Source organism: Rhincodon typus, chromosome 7 (assembly GCF_021869965.1).
Source record: "Rhincodon typus isolate 14 chromosome 7, sRhiTyp1.1, whole genome shotgun sequence".
NCBI lineage: Eukaryota > Metazoa > Chordata > Chondrichthyes > Orectolobiformes > Rhincodontidae > Rhincodon > Rhincodon typus.
In genome coordinates, this window is record NC_063338.1 from 99,221,480 (window position 1) to 99,248,291 (window position 26,812).

The 26,812-nt window shown below is 45.0% G+C and overlaps 1 protein-coding gene across 1 annotated transcript in view; it reads right to left on the minus strand.

Moving 5' to 3' along the window:
- Nucleotides 1-267: 267 nt before the first annotated feature.
- LOC109934958 (X-ray repair cross-complementing protein 5-like) overlaps nucleotides 268-26,812 on the minus strand; it is a 77,384-nt gene continuing 50,839 nt past the window's right edge. The window contains exons 5-8 of the mRNA XM_048599297.1: nucleotides 25,769-25,907; nucleotides 11,984-12,096; nucleotides 5,498-5,560; nucleotides 268-339 (exon numbers count right to left, since the gene is read on the minus strand). Of these exons, the coding sequence (XP_048455254.1) occupies nucleotides 268-339; nucleotides 5,498-5,560; nucleotides 11,984-12,096; nucleotides 25,769-25,907 (387 nt within the window). The remainder of the gene's footprint in view (nucleotides 340-5,497; nucleotides 5,561-11,983; nucleotides 12,097-25,768; nucleotides 25,908-26,812) is intronic.

A 26,812-nucleotide genomic window follows, 5' to 3' on the forward strand; every position in this document is an offset into this window, starting at 1 on the left:
ACTCATCCGTGCTGACCAGGCATCCCAATCTGACCTAGTCCCATATGTCAGCATTTGGCCCTAATCCCCCTAAACCCTTCCTATTCATATACCCAACCAGATGTCTTTTAAACATTTTAATTGTACCCACCTTCACCACTTCCTCTGGCAGCTCGTTCCATACATGTAGCACCCTCTACTTGAAAAAGTTACCCCTCAGGTCCTTTTTAAATCTTTCCCCTCTCACCTTAAATAATATCCTCTAGCAACCTCTTCTTCAGTTTCCCTTCAAAGTTTTATGTCATCTGCAAACTTTGACACTGTCCATCGCACGTCAATACTTAGGTCATTAATGAATATCTAGAAAAGCAAAGGTAGGAATTCTAACCCCGGAAAACTTCATTTCAAGCCATCTTCCAGCCAGAAAGACATTCATTGATCCTGTTGTTTCCTATCACTCAGCCATTTTTGTATCCATATTGCTACCGTCCCTCTCATTTCACGGTCGATGACTTTTCTCACACATAGAACATAGAACAGTACAGCACAGTACAGGCCCTTCTGCCCACGATGTTGTGCCGAACTTTTACCCTAACCCTAAGGTCTATCTAACCTCCACCGCTACCTTATACTATCATCCATATGCCTATCTAATAGTCGCTTAAATGCCCCTAATGAGGCCAACTCCACGACCCTCTCCGGCAATGCATTCCACGCCCCTACCACTCTCTGAGTAAAGAAGCTACCTCTGATGTCTCCCCAATAGCTACCTCCTTTCACTTTAAAACTATGTCCCCTCATAAAAGCTACCTTCACCCGAGGAAAAAGTCTCTGGCTGTCTACTCTATCTATACCTCTGATCATTTTGTACATCTCTATCAAGACACCTCTCATGCTTCACCGTTCTACAGAGAAAAGCCCTAGCTCTCTCAATCCTTCCTCGTAAGACCTTCCCTCCATTCCAGGCAACATCCTGGTAAACCTCCTCTGCACCTTTTCTAACGCTTCCACATCTTTCCTGTAATGAGGTGACCAGAACTGGACACAATACTCCAGATGTAGCCGAACCAAGCTTTTGTATAGCTGGAGCATAAGTAGACAGCCAGAGACTTTTTCCTAGGGTGAAGGTAGCTTTTACGAGGGGACATAGTTTTAAAGTGAAAGGAGGTAGCTATCGGGGAGACGTCAGAGGTAGGCTCTTTACTCAGAGAGTGGTAGGGGCGTGGAATGCATTGCCGGAGAGGGTAGTGGAGTCGGCCTCATTAGGGGCATTTAAGTGGCTATTAGATAGGCATATGGAGCATAACTTCACGGCTCTTGAACTTGATCCCTCTATTAATGAAAGCTAACACACCATACCCGCTTCTTAACAACTCTATCAACCTGGGTGGCAGCTCTCAGGGAACTGTGAACATGAACCCCAAGATCCCTCTGCTCCTCCCACTGCCAAGAATCTTTCCGTTAACCCTGTATTCTGCTTTCAAGTTTGTCCTTCCAAAATGAATCACCTTGCACTTTTCAGGGTTAAACTCCATCTGCCGCTTCTCAGCCCAGCTCTGCATTCTATCAATGTCCCTTTGTAACCGAGAACAGCCCTCCACACTGTCCACAACTGGACCCACCTTCGTATTGCCCGCGAACTTGCTAATCCACCCTTCCACTCCTTCATCCAAATCATTTACAAAAATCACAAATAGAAGAGGACCCAGAACAGATCCTTGTGGTACACCACTTGTAACTGAGCACCATGTTGAATATTTTCTGTCCACTATCACCCCTTGTCTTCGAAGGGTCAGCCAATTCTGAATCCAATCTGCCACATTACCCCCTATCCCATGCCTCCTTACCTTCTGCATGAGCCTACCATGGGGAACCTTATCAAACGCCTTACTTAAATCCATGTATACCACATCCACTGCTCTACCTTCATCCATGTGTTTGGTCACCTCTTCAAAGAATTCAATAGGGTTTGTGAGGCATGATTTACCCCTCACAAATCCATGCTGACTATCACGAATCAAACTGTGCCTTTCCAAGTGATCATAAATCCTGTCTCTCAGAGCCCTCTCCAATAATTTGCCCACACCGACATAAGACTAACTGGCCTGTAATTTCCGGGGTTATCCCTGTTCCCTTCCAACCTTCCGGCACTATACCCGTGGACGGTGAGGACGAAAAGATCATCGCCTGCGATCTCGTCCCTCGCTTCCCATAGAATCCTTGGATAAGTCCCATCAGGCCCGGGGGACTTATCTATCTTCAACTTCCTCAGAATTCCTAGCACATCTTCTTTACTAATATCAACCTCCTCTAGCCTACCTGCCTGTTTCACAATGTCCTCCTCTACAACAAGGTCCCTCTCAGTTGTGAATACTGAAGAAAAGTATTCATTAAGGACCTCTCCTATCTCTTTAGGCTCTGTGCACAAATTCCCTTTACAATCCTTGATCAGCCCTACCCTTTCTGTGGTCATTCTCTGTTCTGCCCATATGTGTAAAAAGCCTTGGAGTTTTCCTTGATCCTATCCGCCAAGGTTTTCTCGTGCCCTCTTATAGCTCTCCTAAGCCCTTTCTTCAGCTCCTTCTTGGCTAACTTGTATTCCTCTAGCGCCTTTTCCGTTCCTCTTTTCCTAAACCTTACATAAGCCTCCTTCTTCCGCTTAACCAGTCGTTCGACCTCTCTCGAGAACCATGGCTCCCTCACTCGACCGCATCTTCCCTGCCTGCTGGCGACAAACATATCGAGCACACGCAGTATGCATTCCTTAAACAATCCCCACATTTCTGTGGTGCTCTTCCCTGACAGCATCTGTTCCCAATTTATGTTACCCAGTTCTTGCCTAACTGAATTGTAATCACCCTTCCCCCAATTGTAAACTTTACCCTGCCATATGTACCTATCCTTATCCATGACTATCCTGAAAGAAACAGAGTTATGATTGCTACCGCCAAAATGCTCTCCTACCAACAGGTCTAACACTTGGCCCGGTTCGTTGCCAAGCACCAAATCCAAAGTGGCCTCTCCTCGTGTTGGTTTATCTACATACTGTATCAGGAATCCTTCCTGAACGCACTGGACAAAATCTGCTCCATCTAAACCATTACAACTAAAATGTTTCCAATCAATATTTGGAAAGTTGAAGTCACCCATGACTACAACTCTGTGACTTCTGCACCTTTCCAGTATATGCCTCCCAATCCGCTCCTCTACTTCTCTGCAACTGTTAGGGGGTCTGTAAAAAAACCCCCAACAAAGTGACTGCTCCTTTCTTGTTCCTGACCTCAACCCAAACTGACTCTGTCGACATATCATTCTCGAACTGCCTTTCAGTAGCTGCTATACTCGCCCTGACTAGCAATGCCACTCCCCCACCTCTTTTTCCACCCTCCCTATTTCTTTTAAAGCATTTAAATCCTGGAACTTCCAACAACCATTCCTCTCCCTGAGTTACCCAAATTTCTGTAATGGCCACAACATCATAGTTCCAAGTACCGACCCATGCTCTAAGTTCATCTGCTTTATTTCTGATACTTCTAGCATTGAAGTATACACACCTCAAACCATCTCGGTGTCCGCAATTATGCTCCATCGACCGCATTTCTTTATAAACCGCCTCACTCCCTGTTGTGTCTGTTGGAAGGCCGAATACCTCATCCTCTGAATTATAAATCCGGTTCCCCACCCCCTGCAAAACTAGGTTAAACCATCCTGTACAGCTCTAGCAAACCTCCCTCCCAGGATATTTGTGCCCTTCCGGTTCAGGTGCCACCCATCCTTATTGTACAGGTCCCACCTTCCCCAGAATGTGCTCCAATTATCCACATAATGGAAGCCCTCCCTCCTACACCAGCCCTGTAGCCACATGTTTAGCTGCACTCTCTCCCTATTTCTTACCTCGTTATCACGTGGCACTGGTAGTAATCCAGAGATAACTACCCTGTTTGTCCTGGACTTCAGCTTCCATCCTAACTCCCCGTACTCGTTTTTCACATTCTCAGTCCTTTTTCTACCTATGTCATTGGTACCGATGTGTACCATGACTGCTGGTTGCTCACCCTCCCCTTTAAGGATCTTGAAGACACGATCGGAGACATCACAGACCCTGGCACCCAGGAGGCAACATACCATCCTTTCATCTCATTCGCGTCCACAGAACCGCCTGTCTGTGCCTCTTACTATTGAATCCCTCACTACAATTGCTCTCCTATTCTCCCCCTTTCCATTCTTTGCCACAGGGTCAGGCTCAGTGCCAGAGACATCTGTTGTACAGTACTGTATTGAATGCTTACTCAATGTTCACATAGATTCCAACAACAGCATTATTCTCATTGATGTTTTCAAAGAAACCCCAGCTAAACATGACCTCTTTAGACATCCCCACTGGCTCTTCCTGATCAACCTATCATTTTCCTTGTGACTGCTAAATTCTATCTGAATACTTGTTTCTATTTTATCAAGGAGCCTCACGACTACCTTCTTGAGGTCACCTTGCTGGGTCAGTCAGTGATGCTCATATCCCATGAATGAATTTTAAAAAATTGAAATCCGCGGGTCAAACCGCATTTGGAATACTGAGAGTTGTTTTGGGCCTGGTATGTAAGTAAGGATTTGCTGGCATTGGAGGAGGTCCAGAGGATGTTTACAAGAATAATCCCAGAAATGAAGAGCTCTTCATATGAAAAATGGTTGGCGACTCCGGATCTGTATTCGATGGAGTTTAGAAGGATGAGGGGGGAAATGGGTGGAAACTTACTGAAAACTGAGAGGCCTGGATAGAGCGGACATGGAGGTGGAAGGGACGACCCCTTTAGAATTGAAATGAAGAGGAATTTCTTCAACCAGGGGACAGTTAATCTGTGAAATTCATTGCTGCAGAGAGCTGTGGAATCCAAGTCACTGCATTTAAGACAGAGCTAGATTGGTTCTGATCAGCAAGGGTTTCAAGTGTTACAGGGAGAAGGTAGGAGAGTGAGGTTAGAAACATATCAGCCATGATTGAAAAGTGAAGTAGACTCAATGGGCTGAATGGCCAAATTGTGCTTCTATGTTTTATGGTCTTATGTCGGGGTACAGTTAGTAGAAAGAACTGAAATTTTGTAGAGAGAGGCATCAGTAATAAAAAGGGCAAAGTTTATCCATGGCAACCGTTGGCATCACATCTTCCCTAACATTTTTACCACCAGTCTGATGCCACACTCATCCACACATCATTCAACTAACTCTTTAGCAAACATATTCCTATCATCTTTGGTCCAAATTTCTCTATTGTGCACATTCATTTACTGACAGCAAGTGGCTGATAGATTTCCAAGTTCATTCAGCCTCAAAACAGCATCCCCCCAAGCAAGGCTCAATATTTCAACATTTTAACCTTTTTCTTACATTTGAGCAATAAATTTTCCATGGATAATCAGACTAAGCAAAATGGAAACGCTGAAGGAAACAAAAATAATGGCACCTGGGAAAACATATTTAAGTTCGTGATGGTTAAATTAACACTGACAAACATAAGCCTCACCTCATCATCCTTTGCAGCAAACACCTGCAGCACCTGCCGTCCAACATAATAATGCTGCAAAACCTGCAATTCATTTAAAAAGAAAGTAACATCAACTTGAAGTTAACTTATATTTATAAAGCTTTAAGGGTTAGAGTTTTCATGTCCCAAGGTGCTTCATAACAGCATTATAAAACCAAGCCACATACATTGATATTAAAGTACATGGCCAAAATCCTCTTCAGGACATGAAAATAATCAAAATGACTGACCAGAACTCAAAATACACTGGTGGAGAAAGCAAATTCACCTCAGTGCTCCCTAAAACACAATGCAAAATCAAATCATGGGAGGGTCAAAAAATCAGAGAGCAGTCAACCCTTATTAGAATGGGCAGAATCAATGAGGAACTACTCTGATCACAGAGTGGTTCACAATGACCTTTCAGCAGCAATTTTGGCAGCAGAGGTGAGAAGCCTTAACGCACTGATGGGATTGGTGAAAAGCCTTTTATCAGCAAGGATAGGTGTGAAGTGGTCATCTGCCACCAGGAATTGAAGCCTCAGGTTGGGCAACATCTATCAGGCTGGTGTGGTACGGGAGAAGAGTGGCTGAAAGGAGGATTAGTCAAAGAAAAGACTGAATGGAGTGGGGGAGGGCAAGGCCACAAGTTCAGAAGGAAAGGAGGAGTTGAGGAGGCTGCAATAGGAGGGAAATTGATGTAAGGTCGCCAGTAGGGTGGAGGAGGCTGCAAATGCAGCAAACAGGACGAGGCTGAAAAGGGTAGCAAAAGCAGGAAGCATGTCCTGTACACAAAAAGCAGGACAAATCAGGTCAATTAGTGCCCCATTCAGTCTACTCTCGATCTTTGGTAATGTGATAGACGGTGTCATGAACAATGCTATCAAGCAGCATCTGCTCAGCGACACCCAATTTGGGATCTGCAAGGGCCACCAACCTCTTGACTTCATTACTCCCTTGGTCCAAACATGGAGAAAAAAGCTGAATTCCAGAGGTGAGATGAGAGTGACAGCCCTTGAAATCAAGACTGCCTTTGACTGAGTGTGGCATCAAAAAGCCTGAGCAAAACTGGAATCAATGGGTATCGGGGAAAAGTTCTCCACTGGTTAGAATCTTACCAGGCACATAGAAAGATGGTTGTGGCTTTTGGAGGTCAGTCATTTCAGCTCCAGGACATCTCTGCAAGAGTTCCTCAGGGAGTTCTTTGGCCCAAACATCAATGACCTTCATTAATGACCTTCCCTCCGTCATGAGGTCAGAAGTCGGGATGTTTGCCAATGATTTTACAATGTTACCTCTTTTAGGATCCTTGCATGCAAGCCATCAGGCCTAGGGGACGTGTCTGCCTTTAGCCCCATTAGCTTGTCTAATATTACTTCTTTAGTGATAGTAATACTACTTAATTCCTCCCCAGAATCCCTTAGTTTTAATGGAATGTTTGAAATATATTCCACTATAAAGACTGAAGCCAAATATCCGTTTAAGTCCTCTTGATATTTCCTTGTCTCCCACAACTGTCTCCTCAGATTCATTTTCTAAGGGGCTTATATCACTGACTTCTCTCCTCCTTTTAACATATTTAAAGAAGTGCTTCTCAGTTTTTATGTTGCTTGCTAGTTTGCCCTCATAGTTTATTTTCTCCCTCCTTATTATCTTTTTAGTCTTTCTCTGCTGGATTTTTTTTCTATTCATTTGTGGGATGTGGGCATTGCTGGCTGGGCAGCATTTCTTCCCCATCCCTAGTTGTCCCTTGAGAAGGTGGTGGTGAGCTGCCTTTTTGAACCACTGCAGTCCTCCTGCTGTGGGTTGACCCACAATGCTATTAGGGAGGGAATTCCAGGATTTTGACCCAGCGACAGTGAAGGAACGTGATATATTTCCAAGTCAGGATGGTGAGTGACTTGGAGAGGAACTTGGAGGTGATGGTGTTCCCACATATATGTGTCCTTGTCCTTCCAGATGGAAGGGTTTGTGGGTTTGAAAGGTGCTGTCTGAGGATTTTTGGTGAATTTCTGCTGTGCATCTTGTAGATAGTACACACTGCTGTTACTGAGCGTCGGTGGTGGAGGGACTGAATGCTTGTAGATGTAGTGCCAATCAAGCGGGCTGCTTTGTCCTGGATGGTGTCAAGCTTCTTGAGTGTTGTTGGGGCTGCACTCATCCAGGCAAGTGGGGAGTATTCAAACACGCTCCTGACTTGAGCCTTGTAGATGGTGGACAGGCTTTGAGGAGTCAGGAGATGAGTTATTCGCCGCAGTATGCCCAGCTTCTTGTGGCCACTCTGTTAATGTGGTGAGACCAGTTGAGTTTCTGGTCAACGGTAAACCCGACGGTGTTGATAGTGGGGGGATTCAGTGATGATAACACCACTGAATGTCTAGGGGGTGGTGGTTAGATTGTCTCTTATTGGTGATGGTCATAGCCTGGCATTTGTGCGGCGCGAATGTCACTTGCCACTTGTCAGCCCAAGCCTGGATATTGGCCAGATCTTGTTGCACGTGAACATGGACTGCTTCAGTATCTGAGGAGTCACGAATGGTGCTGAACATTATGCAATGATCGGCGAACATCCCCAGTTCTGACCTTATGATGGAGGGAAGGTCACTGATGAAGCAGCTAAAGATGGTTGGGCCTAGGACACTATCCTGAGGAACTCCTGCAGAGATGTCCTGAAGCTGGGATGACTGACCCACAACCATGGCCATCTTCCTATGTGTCAGGTATGACCCCAACCACCAGAGCGTTTGCCCCCGATACCCACTGGTTTCAGTTTTGCTAGGGCTCCTTGATACCACACTCGGTCGAATGCAGCCTTGATATCAAGGGCTGTCATCTCACCTCCCCTCTGGAATTCACCTCTTTTGTCCATGTTTGAACCAAGGCTGTAATGAGATCAGGAGCTGAGTGGCCCTGGCGGGACCGAAACTGGGCGTCGCTGAGCAGGTGCTGCTTGATAGCACTGTTGACGACACCTTCCATCACTTTACTGATGACCGAGAGTAGACTGATGGGGCGATAATTGGCCAGGTTGGATTTGTCCTGCTTTTTGTGTACAGGACATACTTGGGCAATTTTCCACATTGTTGGGTAGATACCAGTGTTGTAATTGCACTGGAACAGCTTGGTTAGGGGAGTGGCAGGTTCTGGAGCACAAGTCTTCAGTCCTATTGCTGGAATGTTGTCAGGGCCGGTAGTCTTTGCAGTATCCAGCATCTCCAGCCGTTTCTTGATATCACGTGAGTGAACTGAATTGGCTGAAGACTGGTATCTGTAATGCTGGGGACCACTGGAGGAGGCCGAGATGGATCATCCACTCGGCACTTCTGGCTGAAGATTGCTGCGAATGCTTTAGTCTTATCTTTTGCACCGATGTGCTGGGCTCTTCCATCATTGAGGATGGGGATATTTGTGGAGCCTCCTCCTCCAGTGAGTTGTTTAATTGTCCACCACCATTCACGACTGGATGTGGCAGGACTGCAGAGCTTAGATCTGATCCGTTGGTTGTGGGATTGCTTAGCTCTGTCTGTCACTTGCTGCTTTTGCTGTTTGGCGTGCAAGTAGTCCTGTTTGGTGGCTTCACCAGGTTGATACCTCATCTTCAGGTATACCTGGTGCTGCTCCTGGCATGCCCTCCTGCACTCTTCATTGAACCAGAGTTGATCCCCTGGCCTTTTGGTAAAGGTTGAGTGGGGGATATGCCGGGCCATAACGTTACAGATTGTGCTGGAGTAGAATTCTGCTCCTGTTGACAGCCCACAGTGCCTCATGAATGCCCAGTCTTGAGTTGCTAGATCTGTGCGAATTCTATCCCATTTAGCACGGTGATAGTGCCACATAACACGATGGAGGTTGTTCTCAATGTGAAAGTGGGACTTCGTCTCCACAAGGACTGTGCGATGATCACTCTTACCGATACTGTCATGGACAGATGCAACTGCAGCTGGTAGATTAGTAAGGATGAGGTCAAGTATGTTTTTCCCTCTTGTTGGTTCCCTCACCACCTGCCGCAGACCCAGTCTAGCAGCTATGTCCTTTAGGACCTGACCAGCTCGATCAGTAGTACTGCTGCCGAGCCACTCTTGGTGGTGGACACTGAAATCCCCCACCCAGAGTACATTTTGTGCCCTTGCCATTCTCAGTACTTCCTCTAAGTGTTGGTCAACATGGAGGAGTACTGATTCATCAGCTGAGGGAGGACGGTATGTGGTAATCAGCAGGAGGTTTCCTTGCCCCTGTTTAACTTGAAGCCATGTGACTTCATGGGGTCCGGAGTCAATGTTGAGGACTCCTAGAGCAACACCCTCCTGACTGTAAACCACTGTGCCGCCCCCTTTGCTGGGTCAGTCTTGCCGGTGAGACAGGACATATCCAGGGATGGTGACGGTGGTGTCTGGGACATTGTTTGTAAGGTACGATTCTGTGAGTATGACTATGTCAGGCTGTAGCTTGACTAGTCTGTGAGATAGCTCTCCCAATTTTGGCACTAACTCCCAGTTGTTAGTGAGGAGGACTTTGCATGGTTGACAGGGCTGGTTCTGCCGTTGTCTTTTCCGGTGCCTCAGTCGATGCCAGGTGATCCGTCCAGTCCAGTTCTTTTGAGTCTTTGTAGCATTTGATACATCCGAGTAGCTTGCTAGGCCATTTCAGAGGGCAGTTGAGAGTCAACCACATTGCTGTGGGTCTGGAGTCACATATATGGCAGACCTGGTGAGGGTGGCAGATTTTCTCCCCTGAAGGGGATTACTGAACCAGATGGGTTTTTCCAACAATCGGCAATGATTTCACGGTGATCAGTCGATTCTTAGTTCCAGGCTGTTTTTTTTGTATTCCAATCCCACCATCTGCCGTCGGGTCCCCAGAACATCAGCTGGGTTTCTGGATTAATAGTCTAGCGATAATACCACTAGGCCATCACCTACCCTGAATTTATCCCAGTCTTTGGGCTATTACTGACTTTATTGAGCTGCCGTTCCTGTCTCATAGAATCATAGTCTCTCCATTAACCATGTTTCTGCTTGAAAGAACTATCAATAGCCTCTTCCATCACTTTGTCTATGATCGAGATTAGAATAAATTAAAACAAAGAAATGCCAATGCTGGAAATCTGAAACAAAAACAAAACAAAACAATGGTCTAGTGGTATTATCACTAGACTATTAATCCAGAAACTCAGCTGATGTTCTGGGGACCCGGGTTCGAATCCCACCACGGCAGATGGTGAGATTGGAATTCAAAAAAAAAGGAGCAGGCTCCACAAATATCCCCATGCTCAATAATGGAAGAGCCCAGCACATCGGTGCAAAAGTTAAGGCTGAAGCATTCGCAGCAATCTTCAGCCAGAAGTGCCGAGTGGATGATCCATCTCGGACTCCTCCAGTGGTCCCCAGCATTACAGATACCAGTCTTCAGCCAATTCGATTCACTCCACGTGATATCAAGAAACGGCTGGAGGCACTGGATACTGCAAAGGCTATGGGCCCTGACAACATTCCGGCAATAGTCCTGAAGACTTGTGCTCCAGAACTTGCTGCTCCCTTAGCCAAGCTGTTCCAGTACAGTTACAACACTGGTATCTACCTGACAATGTGGAAAATTGCCCAAATAAGTCCTGTACACAAAAAGCAGGACAAATCCAACCCGGCCAATTACCGCCCCATCAGTGTCCTCTCGATCATCAGTAAAATGACGGAAGGTGTCATCAACAGTGCTATCAAGCAGCAGCTGCTCAGAAATAACCTGCTCAGCGACGTCCAGTTTGGGTCCCGCCAGGGCCACTCAGCTCCTGACCTCATTGGTCCTGCCTTGGTTCAAACATGGACAAGAGAGCTGAATTCCAGAGGTGAGGTGAGAGTGACAGCCCTTCATATCAAAGCTGCATTCGTCCGAGTGTGGCATCAAGGAGCCCTAGCAAAACTGGAATCAATGGGTATCAGGGGGCAAACGATCCAGTGGTTGGAGTCATATCTGACACATAGGAAGATGGTCGAGAAAGCAGAGTTAACATTTTGCATCCAGTGAGGGGAATCTGATTGAGGTAAACAAAGTTGTGAGAGGCCTAGATAGGGTAGATCATGAGAGTCTTTTCCCCATGACAGACGTGTCTAAAACCAGAGGGCATAAATTCAAGGAGAGGAATAAGTGGCTTATAAGAGATCTGAAGAAAAATGTTTTCACTCAAAGAGGTTGGTAGAAATATGGAAAGTGCTGCCTGACGGGGTGGTGGAGGCAGATATTCTCGCAACATTTAAGAAGCATCTGGACAAGCACTTAAAATGCCAAGACGTTGTAGATTATGGACTAAATGCAGGTAAATGGGATTAGTACAGTTTCGTCTTTGTGGGCCAAGGGCCTGTTCCTATCCTGTATGACTCCATGACTAAGGTTTCAGTGAGCTATTTTCTTGAAAGTCACAGCAGCGTTAATTAAATCTTTCAAATTAAATGTACTCTGAGGAACACACAGCACATTTTTTAAATCATCATTTACCTGTGCAGATTTGGTAAATCCAAGAACATTGAAGCATTTCCCATCTGTTTTATACTTCATCTGCTCTTGATCTACTTGTGAAAACGGGATAATGTCACTACCATAGCGAAAACCTGAAGAATAAAAGCAGAGTACTTTTAGTAAACTAAAACATTCCAAAGCACTTAACAATGTATGTAACAAACAAAATTTACTTAAAGCCAAAATCATAGAAAACAAAATCTTAGAAGCGTTACAACAGAAAGAGCCATTCAGTCCCTCACATTCATCCCAGCTCAACTACATCCATTCCTCCACCATTTCCCGCTAGTCAAAAGAACAAAGATCAAAGAAAATTACAGCACAGAAACAAGCCCTTTGGCTCTCCAAGCCTGCACCGACATGCTGCCTGTCACAACTAAAACCCCTTACCCTTCCGGGGACCGTATCACTCTGTTCCCATCTTATTCATGTATTTATCAAAACACCCTTTAGAAGTCACTATCGTATCTGCTTCCACTACGTCCCCCGGCAGCGAGTTCCAGGCACCTGCCAACCTCTGTATAAAAAAAACTTGCCTCGTACATCACCTTTAAACCTTGCCCCATGCACCTTAAACCTATGGCCCCGACTCTTCCACCCTGGGGAAAAGCTTCTGACTGTCCACAAGCCTTTCATAATCTAGTTGACCTCTATCAGGTCGCTCCGTCATTCCAGTGAGAACAACCCAAGTTTCTCCAACCTCTCCTCAGAGCTAATGCCCTCCATACCAGGCAACATCCTGGTAAATCTTTTCTGTACCCTCTCCAAAGCTACCACATCCTTCTGGTAGTGTGGCGACCAGAATTGAACACAATATTCCAAATGCGGCCTGACTAAGGTTCTACAAAGCTGCAACATTACCTGCCAATTTTTAAACTCAATGCCCCGGCTGATGAAGGCAAGCATGCCGTATGCCTTGTTGACGACTTTCTCCACCTGCATTGCCACTTGTGTATCTGTGCACTCAGATCCCTCTGCCTATCAGTAATCTTAAGAGTTCTGCCATTTACTGTATATTTTCCATCTAGATTAGACCTTCCAAACTGCATTACGTCACATTTTTCCAGATTAAACTCCATAGAACATAGAACAGTACAGCACAGTACAGGCCCTTCAGCCCACGATGTTGTGCCGAACTTTTACACTAAACCTAAGGTCTATCTAACCACCACCGCTACCTTATACTATCATCCATATGCCTATCTAATAGCTGCTTAAATGCCCCTAATGAGGCCAACTCCACTACCCTCTCCGGCAACGCATTCCACGCCCCACCACTCTCTGAGTAAAGAACCTACCTCTGACGTCTCCCCGATATCTACCTCCTTTCACTTGAAAACTATGTCCCCTCGTAAAAGCTACCTCCACCCTAGGAAAAAGTTTCTGGCTGTCTACTCTATCTATACCTCTGATCATTTTGTACACCTCTATCAAGTCACCTCTCATCCTTCATCGTTCTAAAGAGAAAACCCCTAGTTCTCTCAACCTTTCCTCGTAAGACCTTCCCTCCATTCCAGGCAATCTCCTGGTAAATCTCCTCTGTACCTTTTCTAATGCTTCCACATCTTTCCTGTAATGAGGTGACCAGAACTGGACACAATACTCCAGATGTGGCCGAACCAGGCTTTTGTATAGCTGGAGCATAACTTTATGGCTCTTAAACTCAATCCCTCTATTTATGAAAGCTAACACACCATACGCCTTCTTAACAACTCTATCCACTTGGGTGGCAGCTTTCAGGGAACTGTGAACATGAACCCCAAGATCCCTCTGCTCCTCCACACTGCCAAGAATCTTTCTGTTAACCCTGTATTCTGCTTTCAAGTTTGACCTTCCAAAATGAATCACCTCACACTTTTCAGGGTTAAACTCCATCTGCCACTTCTCAGCTCAGCTCTGCATTCTATCAATGTCCCTTTGTAACCTAGAACAGCCCTCCGCACTGTTCACAACGTGACCCACCTTCGTATCGTCAAATCTGCCATCTGCCATCTCACTGCCCAAGTCACCAACTGATCTATATCCTGCTGTATCCTTTAATACTCCTCATTGCTATCTGCAATTCCATCAACCTTTGTGCCCCCGGCAAACTTACTAATCAGACCAGTTACATTTTCCTCTAAATCATTTATATATATTACAAATGGCAAAGGTCCCAACACTGATCCCTGAGGAATGCCACTTAGTCACAGCCCTACATTCAGAAACTCATCCTTCCACTGCTACCCTCTGTCTTCTATGACCGAGCCAGTTTTTTTATCCTTCTTGCAAGCTCACCTCTGATCCTGTGCGACTTTACCTTCTGTATTAGTCTGCCACGAGGGACCTTGTCAAAGGTCTTACTGAAGTCCATGTTGACAACATCCACTGCCCTACCCTCATTGATCATCTTCGTCACTTCCTCAAACAACTCAACCAAGTTAGTAAGACACGACCTCCCCTTCACAAAACCATGTTGCCTCTCGCCAGTATGCCCACCAATTTCCAAGTGGGAGTAAATCCTGTCTCGAAGAATCCTCTCCAATAATTTCCCTACCACTGATGTAAGGCTCACCGGCCTGTAATTAGTTGGATTATCCCCGCCACCCTTCCTAAACAAAGGAACAACATTGGCAATTCTCCAATCCTCTGGGACCTCCCCTGTAGCCAGTGAGGATACAAAGATTTCCCTCAAGGTCCCAGCAATTTCCTCCCTTGCCTCTCTCAGTATTCTGGGGTATATCCCATCAGGCTCTGGGGATTTGTCTACCTTCATGTTTTTCAAGACCCCCAATACCTCCTCCCTTTTGATCTCAACATGACCCAAACTATCTACACACCCTTCCCCAGACTCATCATCCACCAAGTCCTTCTCTATGGGGAATACTAATGCAAAGTACTCATTTAATACCTCGCCTATTTCCTCTGGCTCCACACATAAATTCCCTTCTCTGTCCTTGAGTGGGCCAACCTTCTCCCTGGCTACCCTCTTGCTCTTTATATATGTATAAAAAGCCTTGGGATTTTCCTTAATCCTGTTGGCCAATGACTTTGCATGACCCCTTTTCGCCCTTCTTACTCCTTGCTTCTTTCGACTTTCCTCGTATTCCACCCGTGCTTCGTGTGTTCTCAGCCTCCTATCTTTAATAAATGCTCCCTTTTTCTTTCTGATTAGGCTCACAAAGTTATCCAAAGTTCCCTAAACTCGCCATACTTATCTTTCATCCTTACAGGAACATGCCGGACCTGAGTTCCCAGCAACTTACACTTGAAAGCCTACCACATACCATATGTTGATTTGCCCTCAAAATCTGCCTGCAATCTATATTTTTCAGTTCCTGCCTAATATTGTTGTAATTAGCATTCCCCCAATTTAGCACCTTCACCTGACAACTACACCTACCTTTATCCATCAGTACCTTAAAGCTTACTGAATTGTGATCACTGTTCCCGAGCTGCTCCTCTACTGAGATGTCGACCATCTGGCGAGGCTCATTCCCCAATACTGAGTCCAACTAGGAAAGGGGCCGTATTGGACCATCCAAATACTGTTTCAAGAAGCTCTTTTGGATGCTCCTTACAAACTCTGCCCGATCTGTGCCCTAAGCACTAAGTCAGTCCCAGTCAATATACGGGAAGTTAAAATCACCCACAACAACAACCCTGTTACTTTTACATCTTGCCAAAACCTGCCTATATATCTGTTTTTCTACCTCCCGCTGGCTGTTGGAAGGCCTATAGTAAACCTCAAACATTGTGACTGCACCCTTCCTGTTCCTGAGCTCTACCCATACTGCCTCGCTGTACGAGCCATCCAAGGTGTCCTCCCGCAGTACAGCTGCGATTTGCTCCTTAACAAGTAGTGGAACTCCCCCACCCCTTTTACATTCCCCTCTATCCTGCCTGAAACATCTGTATCCTGGAACGTTAAACTGTCGATCCTGTCCATCCCTTAACCAGGTCTCTGTATAATAGCAACAACATCGTAGTTCCAAGTAGTAAACCAAGCTCTAAGTTCATCTGCCTTACCTGTTACACTTCTTACATTGAAACAGATGCACTTCAGTCCACCAGACCTGCTTTGATCAGCAACCACACCCTACCTGCTCTTCCTCTGAGTCTTACTGGCCCTATTCTCTCGTTCCCTTTCAGTCAATTCACCTTTGCTTTGGTTCCCAACCCCCTGCCAAGCTAGTTTAAATCCTCCCGAGTGACATCAGCAAACCTCACAGCCAGAATATTTGTGCCCCTCCAGCTTAGATGCAACCCGTCCTTCTTGTACAGGCCCCACCTGTCCTGGAGGAGATCCCAATGGTCCAGATATCTGAAATCCTTCCTCCTACACCATCTGTTTAGCCATGCGTTGAGCTGTAGTATCCTCCTATTTCTAGCCTCAACTCAGTCCTAAATCTGCTCCCCCTTATTTTGAGGCTATGCCCTCAGTTCTAGTTTCACCTGCCAGCAGAAACAGCCTCCCTGCTTCAGTCTTAACTATTCTTTTCATAATTTTATATGTTTCTATAAAATTCCCCGCCGCCCTACCTTTCACTCTTCTAAATTCCAGTGAGCATATTCCCAATCTACTCAATCTATCCTCATAAGCCAACCCTCACAACTCCGGAATCAACCTAGTGAACCTCCTCTGCACCCCCTCCAGAGCGAGTACATCCTTTCTCAAGTGAGCCCAAAACCATATAAAGTACTCTAGGTGTTTCTTCACCAGCATCCCGTACAGCTGCTGCACAACCTCCCTGTGTTTAAACTCCATCCCTCTAGCAATGAAGGGCAATATTCTATTTGCCTTCTTAATTATCTGCTGCACCTGCAAACCAATGTTTTGTGATTCATGCACAAGGACATCTAGGTTCCCCTGCACAACAGCATGCCTCAAATCTTCACCACTTAAATAACAGTCCATTTTGTTGGAAATGGATGACCTCGCATTTACCAACATTGTACTCCATCTGCCAGATCCTTGCCCATTGACTTAACCTATCTTTGTCCCTCTGCAGACTTTCAGTGTAATTACTGAAGATGTGACGAATGATGGGAATCTGGAATGCAGCGAGGATCAGAGGGCCGTTGGTATTCCAACAGGATAGGTAGGTAAAATGGTTCAGAAAGCATACGGGTTACTTGTCTTCATCAGCTCAGGATTGAGTTTAAGAGCAGGGAGTTTATGCTGAACTGTATAAAACGCTAGTTAGACCACAGCTAGATTATTGTGTGTTGTTCTGGAATCCACATTATAGAAGGGATGCGATAGCAATGGAGAGGGTGCAGGGGAGATTTACAGAATGTTGCCTGCACTGGAGATCTTCAGTATTGAAAAAAAGATTGAACAGATTGGATTTGTTTTCCTTCGAGCACAGTTGATTGACAGGAGACTTATTCAAGATGTATAAAATTATGAGGGGCATAGTCAGGGCAGACAGGAAAAAATCATTTCCTCTTGATGGAGGGATCAATGGCCAGGGGACACTGATTTAAGGTTTAGGCAGAAGGTTCCGAGAAGATATGACGAAAATTTTTCTCCCAGATGGTGGTGAGAATCTGGAACTCACTGCCTGTAAGGGTGGGAGAGGCAGAAACCCTCATAACATTTGAAAAGTATTGCGATATGCACTTGTGTGGCATACAGGGCTATGGGCCAAGTGTTAGGAAATGGGATTAGAATAGTTACGTGGGTAATTTTAACTGGAATGGTTGTGATGGGGTAAAGGGCCCAAATCTGTGATGATCTTACAAAAGATATTGAGTCATACAGTAATACAGCATGGAAATGGGCCCTTTGGCCCAAACTGATCCATGCTGACCATGGTGCCCACTCAGCTAGTTCCAATTGCCTGCATTTGGTCCATATCCCTCTAAACCCTTCTCATCCATGTACCTATCCAAATGTTTTTTAAATGTTGCTATTGTACCTGCCTCAACCACTTTCTCTGGCAGTCCATTCCATATATGCACCACTGTTTGCGTGAAGAAGTTGCCCCTCAGGTCCTTCTTAAATCTTTCCCCTCTCACCTTAAACCTATGCCCTCTAGTTTTCAATTCCCCATCCCTGGGAAAAAGACTATATGCATTCATCCTATCCATGCCCCTCACGATTGTATACACCTCAATAAGGTCACCCTTCATTTTCCTACGTTCCAAGGAATAAAGTCCTATACTGGCCAACCTCTCCCTATAATTCAGGCCAACTAGTCTTGGCAACATCCTCGTAAATCTTCTTTGCACACTTTCCATTAACGTCCCAACTCCTTTACTCAATGCCTTGACCGATGAAGGTCAGCATGCTAAATGCCTTCTTCACCACCCTGTCTACCTGTGACACCGCTTTTAACGAACTATATACTTGGACTCCTAGGTCTCTCTGCTCTATAACACTCCTCAGGGTCTTACCATTTATTCTCTAAGTCCTCCCTTGGCTTGACTTTCCAAATGCAACACCGCACACGTATTGAATTGCATTTGCCAAGCCTCGGCCCACTTCCCCCTCTAATCAAGATACCTCTGTAATTTTTCATAATCTTTCTCGCTATTAGTGATACCTCCTAATTTTGTATCATCCACAAACTTACTTATCATGCCTTGTACATTCACATCCAGATCATTTATGCAAATAACAAATAACAAAGGTCCCAGCACCAACCCATGTGGAACACCACTAGTCACAAGCCTCCAGTCTGATAAATAACCTTCAACCATCACCCTCAGTTTCCTACCATCGAGCCAATTTTGAATCCAATTATCTAGCTCTCCCTGGATTGCATGCGACCTAACCTTCATGACCAGCCTGCTGTGTGGGACCTTGTCAAAGGCCTTACTAAACTCCCTATAGACAACATCCACTGCCCTACCCTCATCTATACTCTTGGTTCCCCCTTCAAAAAACTCCACAAGATTTATGAGACATGACGCCCCGCGCACAAATCCATGCTGACTATCCGTAATCACACCTTGACTATCCAAATATTGGTGGATCCTGTCCCTTAGTTACTTCTCTAATAACTTGCCAACCACTGATGTCAGGCTCACTGGCCTATAGTTCGCTGGCATGTCTTTGCTACCTTTCTTACACAATGAAATAACATTAACTAACCTCCAGTCTTCTGGAACTTCACCAGTGGCTAAAGATGAAGTAAAACATCTCTGCAAGGGCCTTTGCAATTTCTTCCCTAGTCTCCCACAATGTCCAAGGATGGACTTGATCAGGCCCAGGGGATTTATCCACTTTAATGTGTTTTAAGGCTGCTAACACCTCCTGTCTGGTAATATGTATGTGGTCCGAAACATCCCCACTTGTTACCCTTATTTCCTTACCATCCATGATTCTCTCCTCAGTAAACACTGAGGAGAAACAGTCATTAAAAATCTCCCAAATCTCCTGTGGCTCCACACATAGACCGCCATGCTGATCTTTAATGAGACCTATTCTCTCACTAGCCACCCTTTTACTCTTAATATAGCTATAGAATCTCATGGGATTACCTTTACCCTTATCGGCCAGATCCATCTCATACCCTCTTTTTGCTCTTCTGATTTCCCTCTGGAGTGTGCTCCTGCACTTTTTATAGTCACCTAGGCATTCACTTGAGCCTGATAGCTCAGACTCAATGTATGCAGCCCTCTTTTCCCTGACTAGAGCCTCAATATCCCTCATCAGCTGGGGATCCCTAAACTGCCAGCTTTTCCCTTCACCCTAACAGGAACATACTGTCCCTTGGACTCTTGACATTACACTTTTAAAAGCCTCCCATTTGTCAGTCGTTCCTTTTCCTTCAAACAGACTCACCCAATCGGCCTCTGCTAGATCCTGCCTAATGGCCCCAATATTGGCCCTGCTCCACTTCAGCACCTTAACCTGTGGACCCGTCCTATCTTTTTCCATCTCCTTCCATAACTATGTTAAAAATAAGAGAGTTATGGTCACTGGACCCAAAGTGCTTTCTGACTGACACTTCAGTCACTTGCCTAACCTCGTTTCCTAAGACGAGGTCCATTGTTGCACCCTCCTGAGTAGGATCCTCTACATGTTGATTTAGGAAACTTTCTTGGACACATTTGACAAATTCCACCACATCTAGGCCTTTTACACTCTGGGTAGCCCAGTCAATAAAGGGGAAATTAAAATCTCCAACCAATTCTACTCTGTTATTCCTACAGGTATCTGCAATCTCTCTACACATCTGCTCCTCTAGTAGCCGAAGGCTATTTGGGGGTCTATTATATAGTCCCAACTGAGTGACCAGCCTTTTCTTGTTTCTGAGTTCTAAACATATGGCCTCATTTGATGACCCTTTTAAGAATATCCTGTCTATGCACTGTTGTTATGTCCTCCCTTATGAAAAGGGCAACTCCTGCTCCTCGCTTCTTTGTACTTCTGTCATGCCTGTAACTTCTGTACCTGGAACATTGAGCTGCCAGTCCTGCCCTTCGCTCAGCCATTTTTCTGTTATGGCTATAATATCCCAGTCCCCAGAGCCGATCCATGCTCTGAGTTCATCTGCCTTACCAGTCAGGCCTTGTGCATTGAAATAAATGCACTTAAGACCAGAAGTCTTTTTCGTCCTTTTACTGAGCCCCTGCTTGCTCTCGGTGGCTAATGTATTTTCCCCTGACTTCTCATTGGCTCCGCTTCACAGAAGAAAGCAGTCATGTCTTAATCAAAGTCCTGCATACCTCCACCTCCACTTCCAATAACGACCACCCTCAACTCCCCACCACCTTCCTGGTTCAAGAGCAACCCGTCCCTCTGTCCCTCCTGTACAGGTCACCAGAAACGATCCTAATGATCCAGGAACAGAAAATCCTGCCACATACACCAGCTCCGCAGCCATGCATTCATCTAACCTATCTTTCGATTTCTATCCTCACTGGTGCATGGCACCTAGAGTAATCAGGAGATCACTTCCCTTGAGGTCCTGCTTTTTAACTTTTTACCTAACTCCCTGTACTCATTTCGCAGGACTCCATCGCTTTGTCTACCTATGTAATTTGTATCAACGTGCACAATGACCTCTGGCTGTTCACCCCCCGCTTCAGAATGTTCTGCAACCACTCAGAGACATTCTTGACCCTGGCACCCAGGAGGCAATACACCATCCTGGTGTCTCTTCTGTGGCCGCAGAAGATACAGATGAATTGTTCGGAAGGGCAGATCAGTGGCAGATGGAATTTAACCCTGATAAGTGTGATGTGATGCACTTTGGAAGAAGGAATAAGACAAGGGAACACTCAATGAATGGCAGGACTAGAAAGCTCAGAGGAACAGAGGAGCCTTGAGGTGCTTGTCCACAGATCCCTGAAGGTGGCAGGAGAGGTTAGTAGGGTAGTTAAGAGGGTATACAGGACCTGAGTAGAGGCATTGAATGGAAGAGCAGGGAGGTTATGTTGGATTTGTACAGAACTCTGGTTAGGCCACAAGACGGGGTATTGTGTGCAGTTCTGGTCAGCACATTAAAGGAAGGACGTGATCCAACTAGATGGGGTGCAGAGGACATTCACTAGGATGTTGCTTGGGCTGGAGTAGTTTAGCGATGAAGGGAGACTGAATAAGCTCAGGTTGTTTTCTTTGGAGCGGAAAAGGCTAAGAGGGGTCCTGATTGAAGTCATAGCGAGTTCAAGATTTTCTTCATTTTTTCCTAGGGTGGAGGTAGCTTTTACGAGGGGACATAGTTTTAAAGTGAAAGGAGGTAGATATCGGGAAGACGTCAGAGGTAGGTTTTTTACTCAGAGAGTGGTAGGGGCGTGGAATGCATTGCCGGAGAGGGTAGTGGAGTCGGCCTCATTAGGGGCATTTAAGTGGCTATTAGATAGGCATATTGATGATAGTATAAGGTAGCGGTGGAGGTTAGATAGACCTTAGGTTTAGGGTAAAAGTTCGGCACAACATCGTGGGCAGAAGGGCCTGTACTGTGCTGTACTGTTCTATGTTCTATGTTCTCATTTGCTGGTTAAGGAGGAGATTAACACTAAAATAAGGGAGGACATTAGTCCGAAAAATGTGGAATCTGTATGGGTGGGGCTGTGGAACACCAAAGGGAAAAAGACATTAGTAGGAGTTGTGTACAGACCATCAAACAGTAGTTGTGATGTTGGGGACTATACCAAACAGGAAGTTAGAGAAGAATGCAGTAAGGGTACAGTAATGATTATGGGTGACTTCAGTCTACATATTGACTGGACAAACCAAACTGGCAGCAATGCAATGGAGGAGGGATGGTTTCCTCGACCAATATGTTGAGGAACCAACTAGAGAGCAAGCCATCCTAGACTGGATATTGTGTAACGAGAGAGGATTAATGAGCAACATTGTGGTACGAGATCCTTTGGGGAAGAGTGACCATAATATGATAGAATTCTTCAATAAGATGGAGAGTGATACAATTAAATCTGAAACTAGGGTCCTGAACTGAAAGAAAGCAAATGTTGATGGTATGAGGCATGTATTGACTAGGATAAACTGACCAAGGATACTTAAGGAGTTAATAGTGGATAGGCAATGGCAGACATTTAAAGATCACATGGATGAACTTCAACAATTGTACATCCCTGTCTGGTGTAAGAGTAAAACAGGGAAGATGGCTCAACCATGGCTAACAAGGAAAATCAGGAACAGTGTTAAGGTCAAAGAGGAGGTATATAAATGGATCAGAAAAAGCAGGAAACCTGAGGACTGGGAGAAATTTAAAATTCAGCAGGGGAATACAAAGGTTTTAATTCAGAAAAGGAAAATAGAACATAAAAATAAGCTTGTAGAAACCATAAAAAAACTGACTGCAAAAGCTTCTACAGATATGTAAAGGGAAACAGACTGGTGAAGACAAATGTAAATCCCTTGCAGTTAAAATCAGGTGAATTCATAATGGACAACACATCTATAATCACACAAGCCAAACAGAGACAGGCCAGGGAATTCCTGGAGGCCTTGTATTCTAACCGGAACTCCATCAACAAACACATTAAATTAGACCCTGTGTACAAACCACTGAGACACAAAACTGAAAGTAATACCAATCATCCCAGCAAACCGGGCATATAAATAACAAGCGGACAGCTTCACCAGAGGCGCACTGATGACATTACCTAGCAGGGTGACAAAATGTTTGCAACCAAACCCACCAGCTCAGCGAGCATGTCTACAACATCAAACCACAACACCAGCACCTCCATATCAATGTATTGACATGGATAGAGAACTGGTTGGCAGACAGAAAGCAGAGAGTCGGAATAAACGGGTCCTTTTCAGACTGGCAGGCAGAGACGAGTGGGGTGCCGCAGGGTTCAGTGCTGGGACCTCAGCTGTTCACAATACACATTAAAGATTTGGACGAAGGAGGTGAATGCAATATCTCCAAATTTGCAGATAACACTAAGCTGGCTGGCAGTGTGTGCTGTGAGGAGGTTGCTAAGAGGCTGCAGGGTGACTTGGACTGACTGGCTGAGTGGGTAAATACTTGGTAAATGCAATATAATGTGGATTGTGAGGTTATCCACTTTAGTTGCAAAAACAGGAAGGCAGATTATTATCTGAATGGTGGTAGTTTAGGAAAAGGTGAGGTGCAATGAGACCTGGGTGTCATGGCGTAACAGTCACTGAAGGTTGGCATGCAGGTGCAGCAGGCAGTGAGGAAAGCTAATGGCATGCTGGTCTTCATAGCAAGAGGGTTTGAGTATCGGAGTAAGGATGTCCTGCTGCAGTTATACAGGGCCTTGGTGAGGCCACACGTTGAATATTGTGTGCAGTTTTGATCTCCGAGTCTGAGAATGGACATTCTTCCTATTGAGGGAGTCCAGCGAAGGTTCACCAGGCTGATTCCCAGGATGGCAGGAGTGACAGATGAAGAAAGAGTGGATCGGCTAGGCTTGTACTCACTGGAGTTTAGAAGAATGGAGGGGGGGGAGGAATCTCATAGATCCTGATGGGACTGGACGGGATAGATGCAGAGCTAATGTTCCCGATGTTGGGGTAATCCAGAACTATGGGTTACAGTCTAAGAATAAGGGGTAAGCCATTCAGGACTGAGATGAGCAAGGATTTCTTCATTCAGAGTGGTGAACCAGTGGAATTCTCTCCCACAGAAAGCTATTGGGGCCAGTTCATTAGATATATTCAAGAGTGAGCCGGATGTGGCCCTTGTGGCTAAAGGGATCAAGGCGTATGGGGAGAGGGCAGGAATGGGACACTGAGATTGCGTGATCAGCCATGATCGTATTGAATGGTGGTGCAGGCTCAAAGTGCTGAAAGGCCAACTCCTACACCTGTTTTCTATGTCTCTACATCTACATAGGGCAATTAAGAGTCAACCACATTGCTGTGGATCTGAAGTCACATGTAGGCCAGACCAGGTAAGGATGGCAGTTTCCTTCCCTAAGGGGCATTAATGAATCAGATGGAATTTTCCTACAATCAACACTGCATTCATGATCAATATTAGACTCTTAAATCTAGACTTTTTATTGAATTCAAATTCCACCATCTACTGTGGCGTGACTTGAACCAGGATTCCCAGAACCTTAGCTGGGTTTCTGGGTTAATAGTCTAGCAATAATACCATGGGGCTATTGCCTGCCCCAGTGGTGGTTAGAAAGCAGTTGTAATAATTTTAAAGTAAAAGACAGGAGATTTAGAGAGGATTTGATGAAAAGAATTTTCACCTAGAGGGTGGTAGGAATCTGGAATGCACTGCCTTGGAGGGTAGTTGAGGCAGGACACCTCACAACCTTTAAAAATTACTTGGACCAGAACTTGAAATATCATGACATTCAAGGCTAAGGGTCTAGTGTGGGAAAATGGGACTAGTGTAGGTAGCAGTATATTTTGATGGTACAGACTTGATGGGCTGAAGGGCCTCTTCTGTGCAGTATGATTCTATGATCCTCCTCTCTACCCTTACCATTAAGCTGAGGGATCAACCCTGACTCAATAATAGAGTGCAGGTGCAGCACCAGGCAAATGAGGTGTCAACTTGTTGAAGCTCCACACATGACTACTTGCATGTCAAACAGAGAAGCAGTATGTAATAGACAGGGCTACATGATCCCACAATAAATGGATCAAATCTAAACTGCAGACCTATCATGTCCAACCACGAATGATATTGGACAATTGAATAACTAACAGGAGATGGAGACTTTACAAATGTTCCAACATCAACAGTGGGGACTGCCCACCACATCAGTGCAAAAGACAATGCTGAAACATGTGCGTTCATCTTCAGACAAAAGCACTGAGTTGGTGATTCATTTGGGTCACCTCCTGAGATCCTCCGCAAAGGACCTGCTGAGTAAGTCAGTCTTTTTTTATGTAATAACTAGATAATTTACTTTGAAGAAATGTTTATGGAGTGATAAATATCTTACACCTCACAGAGAGAACTGCCCTGCCCTTGAAAGACACAGAGCCGTTTCTACCCACCTGAAGAGGGAGATATTTCATCTTTAAGGACTGCACTGAAGTGTATGCCTGGATGATGTGCTTACAGATTTACAATGAGGCTTGAAACCAAGAGTTTCAGTCTTATTTGTCAGTGTCTTGATAGTCGACAAGGTTAATACATATAGTTTCCCCCCTTCAACTTTCAGCCCCAAGTTACCTCTCTTACAAACCACTTACCCTTAAGCACACTTGTTCAACCTCACCCTACAAGATCTTCTCATCTAACAATAAAACTAAGACAAGATGAGGTTAGCAATGTGCAGCTTAGGAAAGGTACAAACACATCTGGGTGAGGATATGATTTAATGAGTACAAAATGGTGGGATGGCAAGAACAGATGGTACCTTGAATGGTGTCCTCCTTTGAAACTTCAGTCTCATCGTCATCATTTAAGCAGTAAACGGTCTCCCTCCTCACATCCTCCTTTCGCAGAGTCTTAGCATCAACAGACGTCCAGCTTTTCTTTACTTTCTCTTCAGTCATCTGTTTGAAGAGTTTTACATCTAAAGATCTGATTGTCAAAAATTATGCCTTTAAAGGGAAAGTTGCTGGGCACAGTGCATTAAATGCTTTAAACACGCATTGTTGCCCACAATTAGGATTGTTACCTTTATCTCCTCCCAATTTATATGCTCTAAAATTTAATTACCCACTTAACTAATTGTCTGTATGTGGAGGTCTATCACAGTGGATGTGCTGATGGCAAATGCCAAAAAACAACATAACCCATTTGTTTGTGTGCACAGTTTTGGTCCCCTTATTATGGAGGGATGTAAATGCATTGGAATGATAACTGGGATGATAACTGGAATAAGCAGAATTTTTAAAAATTTGTTCATAGCATTAAGGGCTGTTGGCTAGGCCAGCACTTACTGCCAATTCCTAATAGCTTAGCGGGCAAAGAGACAAGCATCAACCACATTGTTGTGGTTCTGGAGTCACATGTAGGCTTACCGGATAAAGACAGCAGATTGCTTTTTCTAAAGGACATTACTGAAACAGATGGGATTTTATGACAATTGACAGTTGTTATGTGGTCTTCATTGGGCAAGCTCTTTATGCAGATTTTCATCGAATTCAAATTTCACTATCTGCTGTGGTGGGATTAAAGTCCATTTGCCCAGAATAATAATCTGGGATTACTAGCCCAGCGATGTTATCACCACACCACTGCCTCTCCTTGTTTTATGAAGATAGGTTGCATAGGCTGGGTTTGTTTCCATTGGAGTTTAGAAGAATGAGGGGTGACTTGATAGAAGTGTATTCAGATCCTGAATGGTCTTGGCAAGGTGGACTGTAAAGGGTGTTTCCTCGAGTCAGTACAGGGGCTGTTGTTTGCCCTTTCATTGAATTACCTCTGTGTAAAAAAAAACTTTCCTTGCACATCT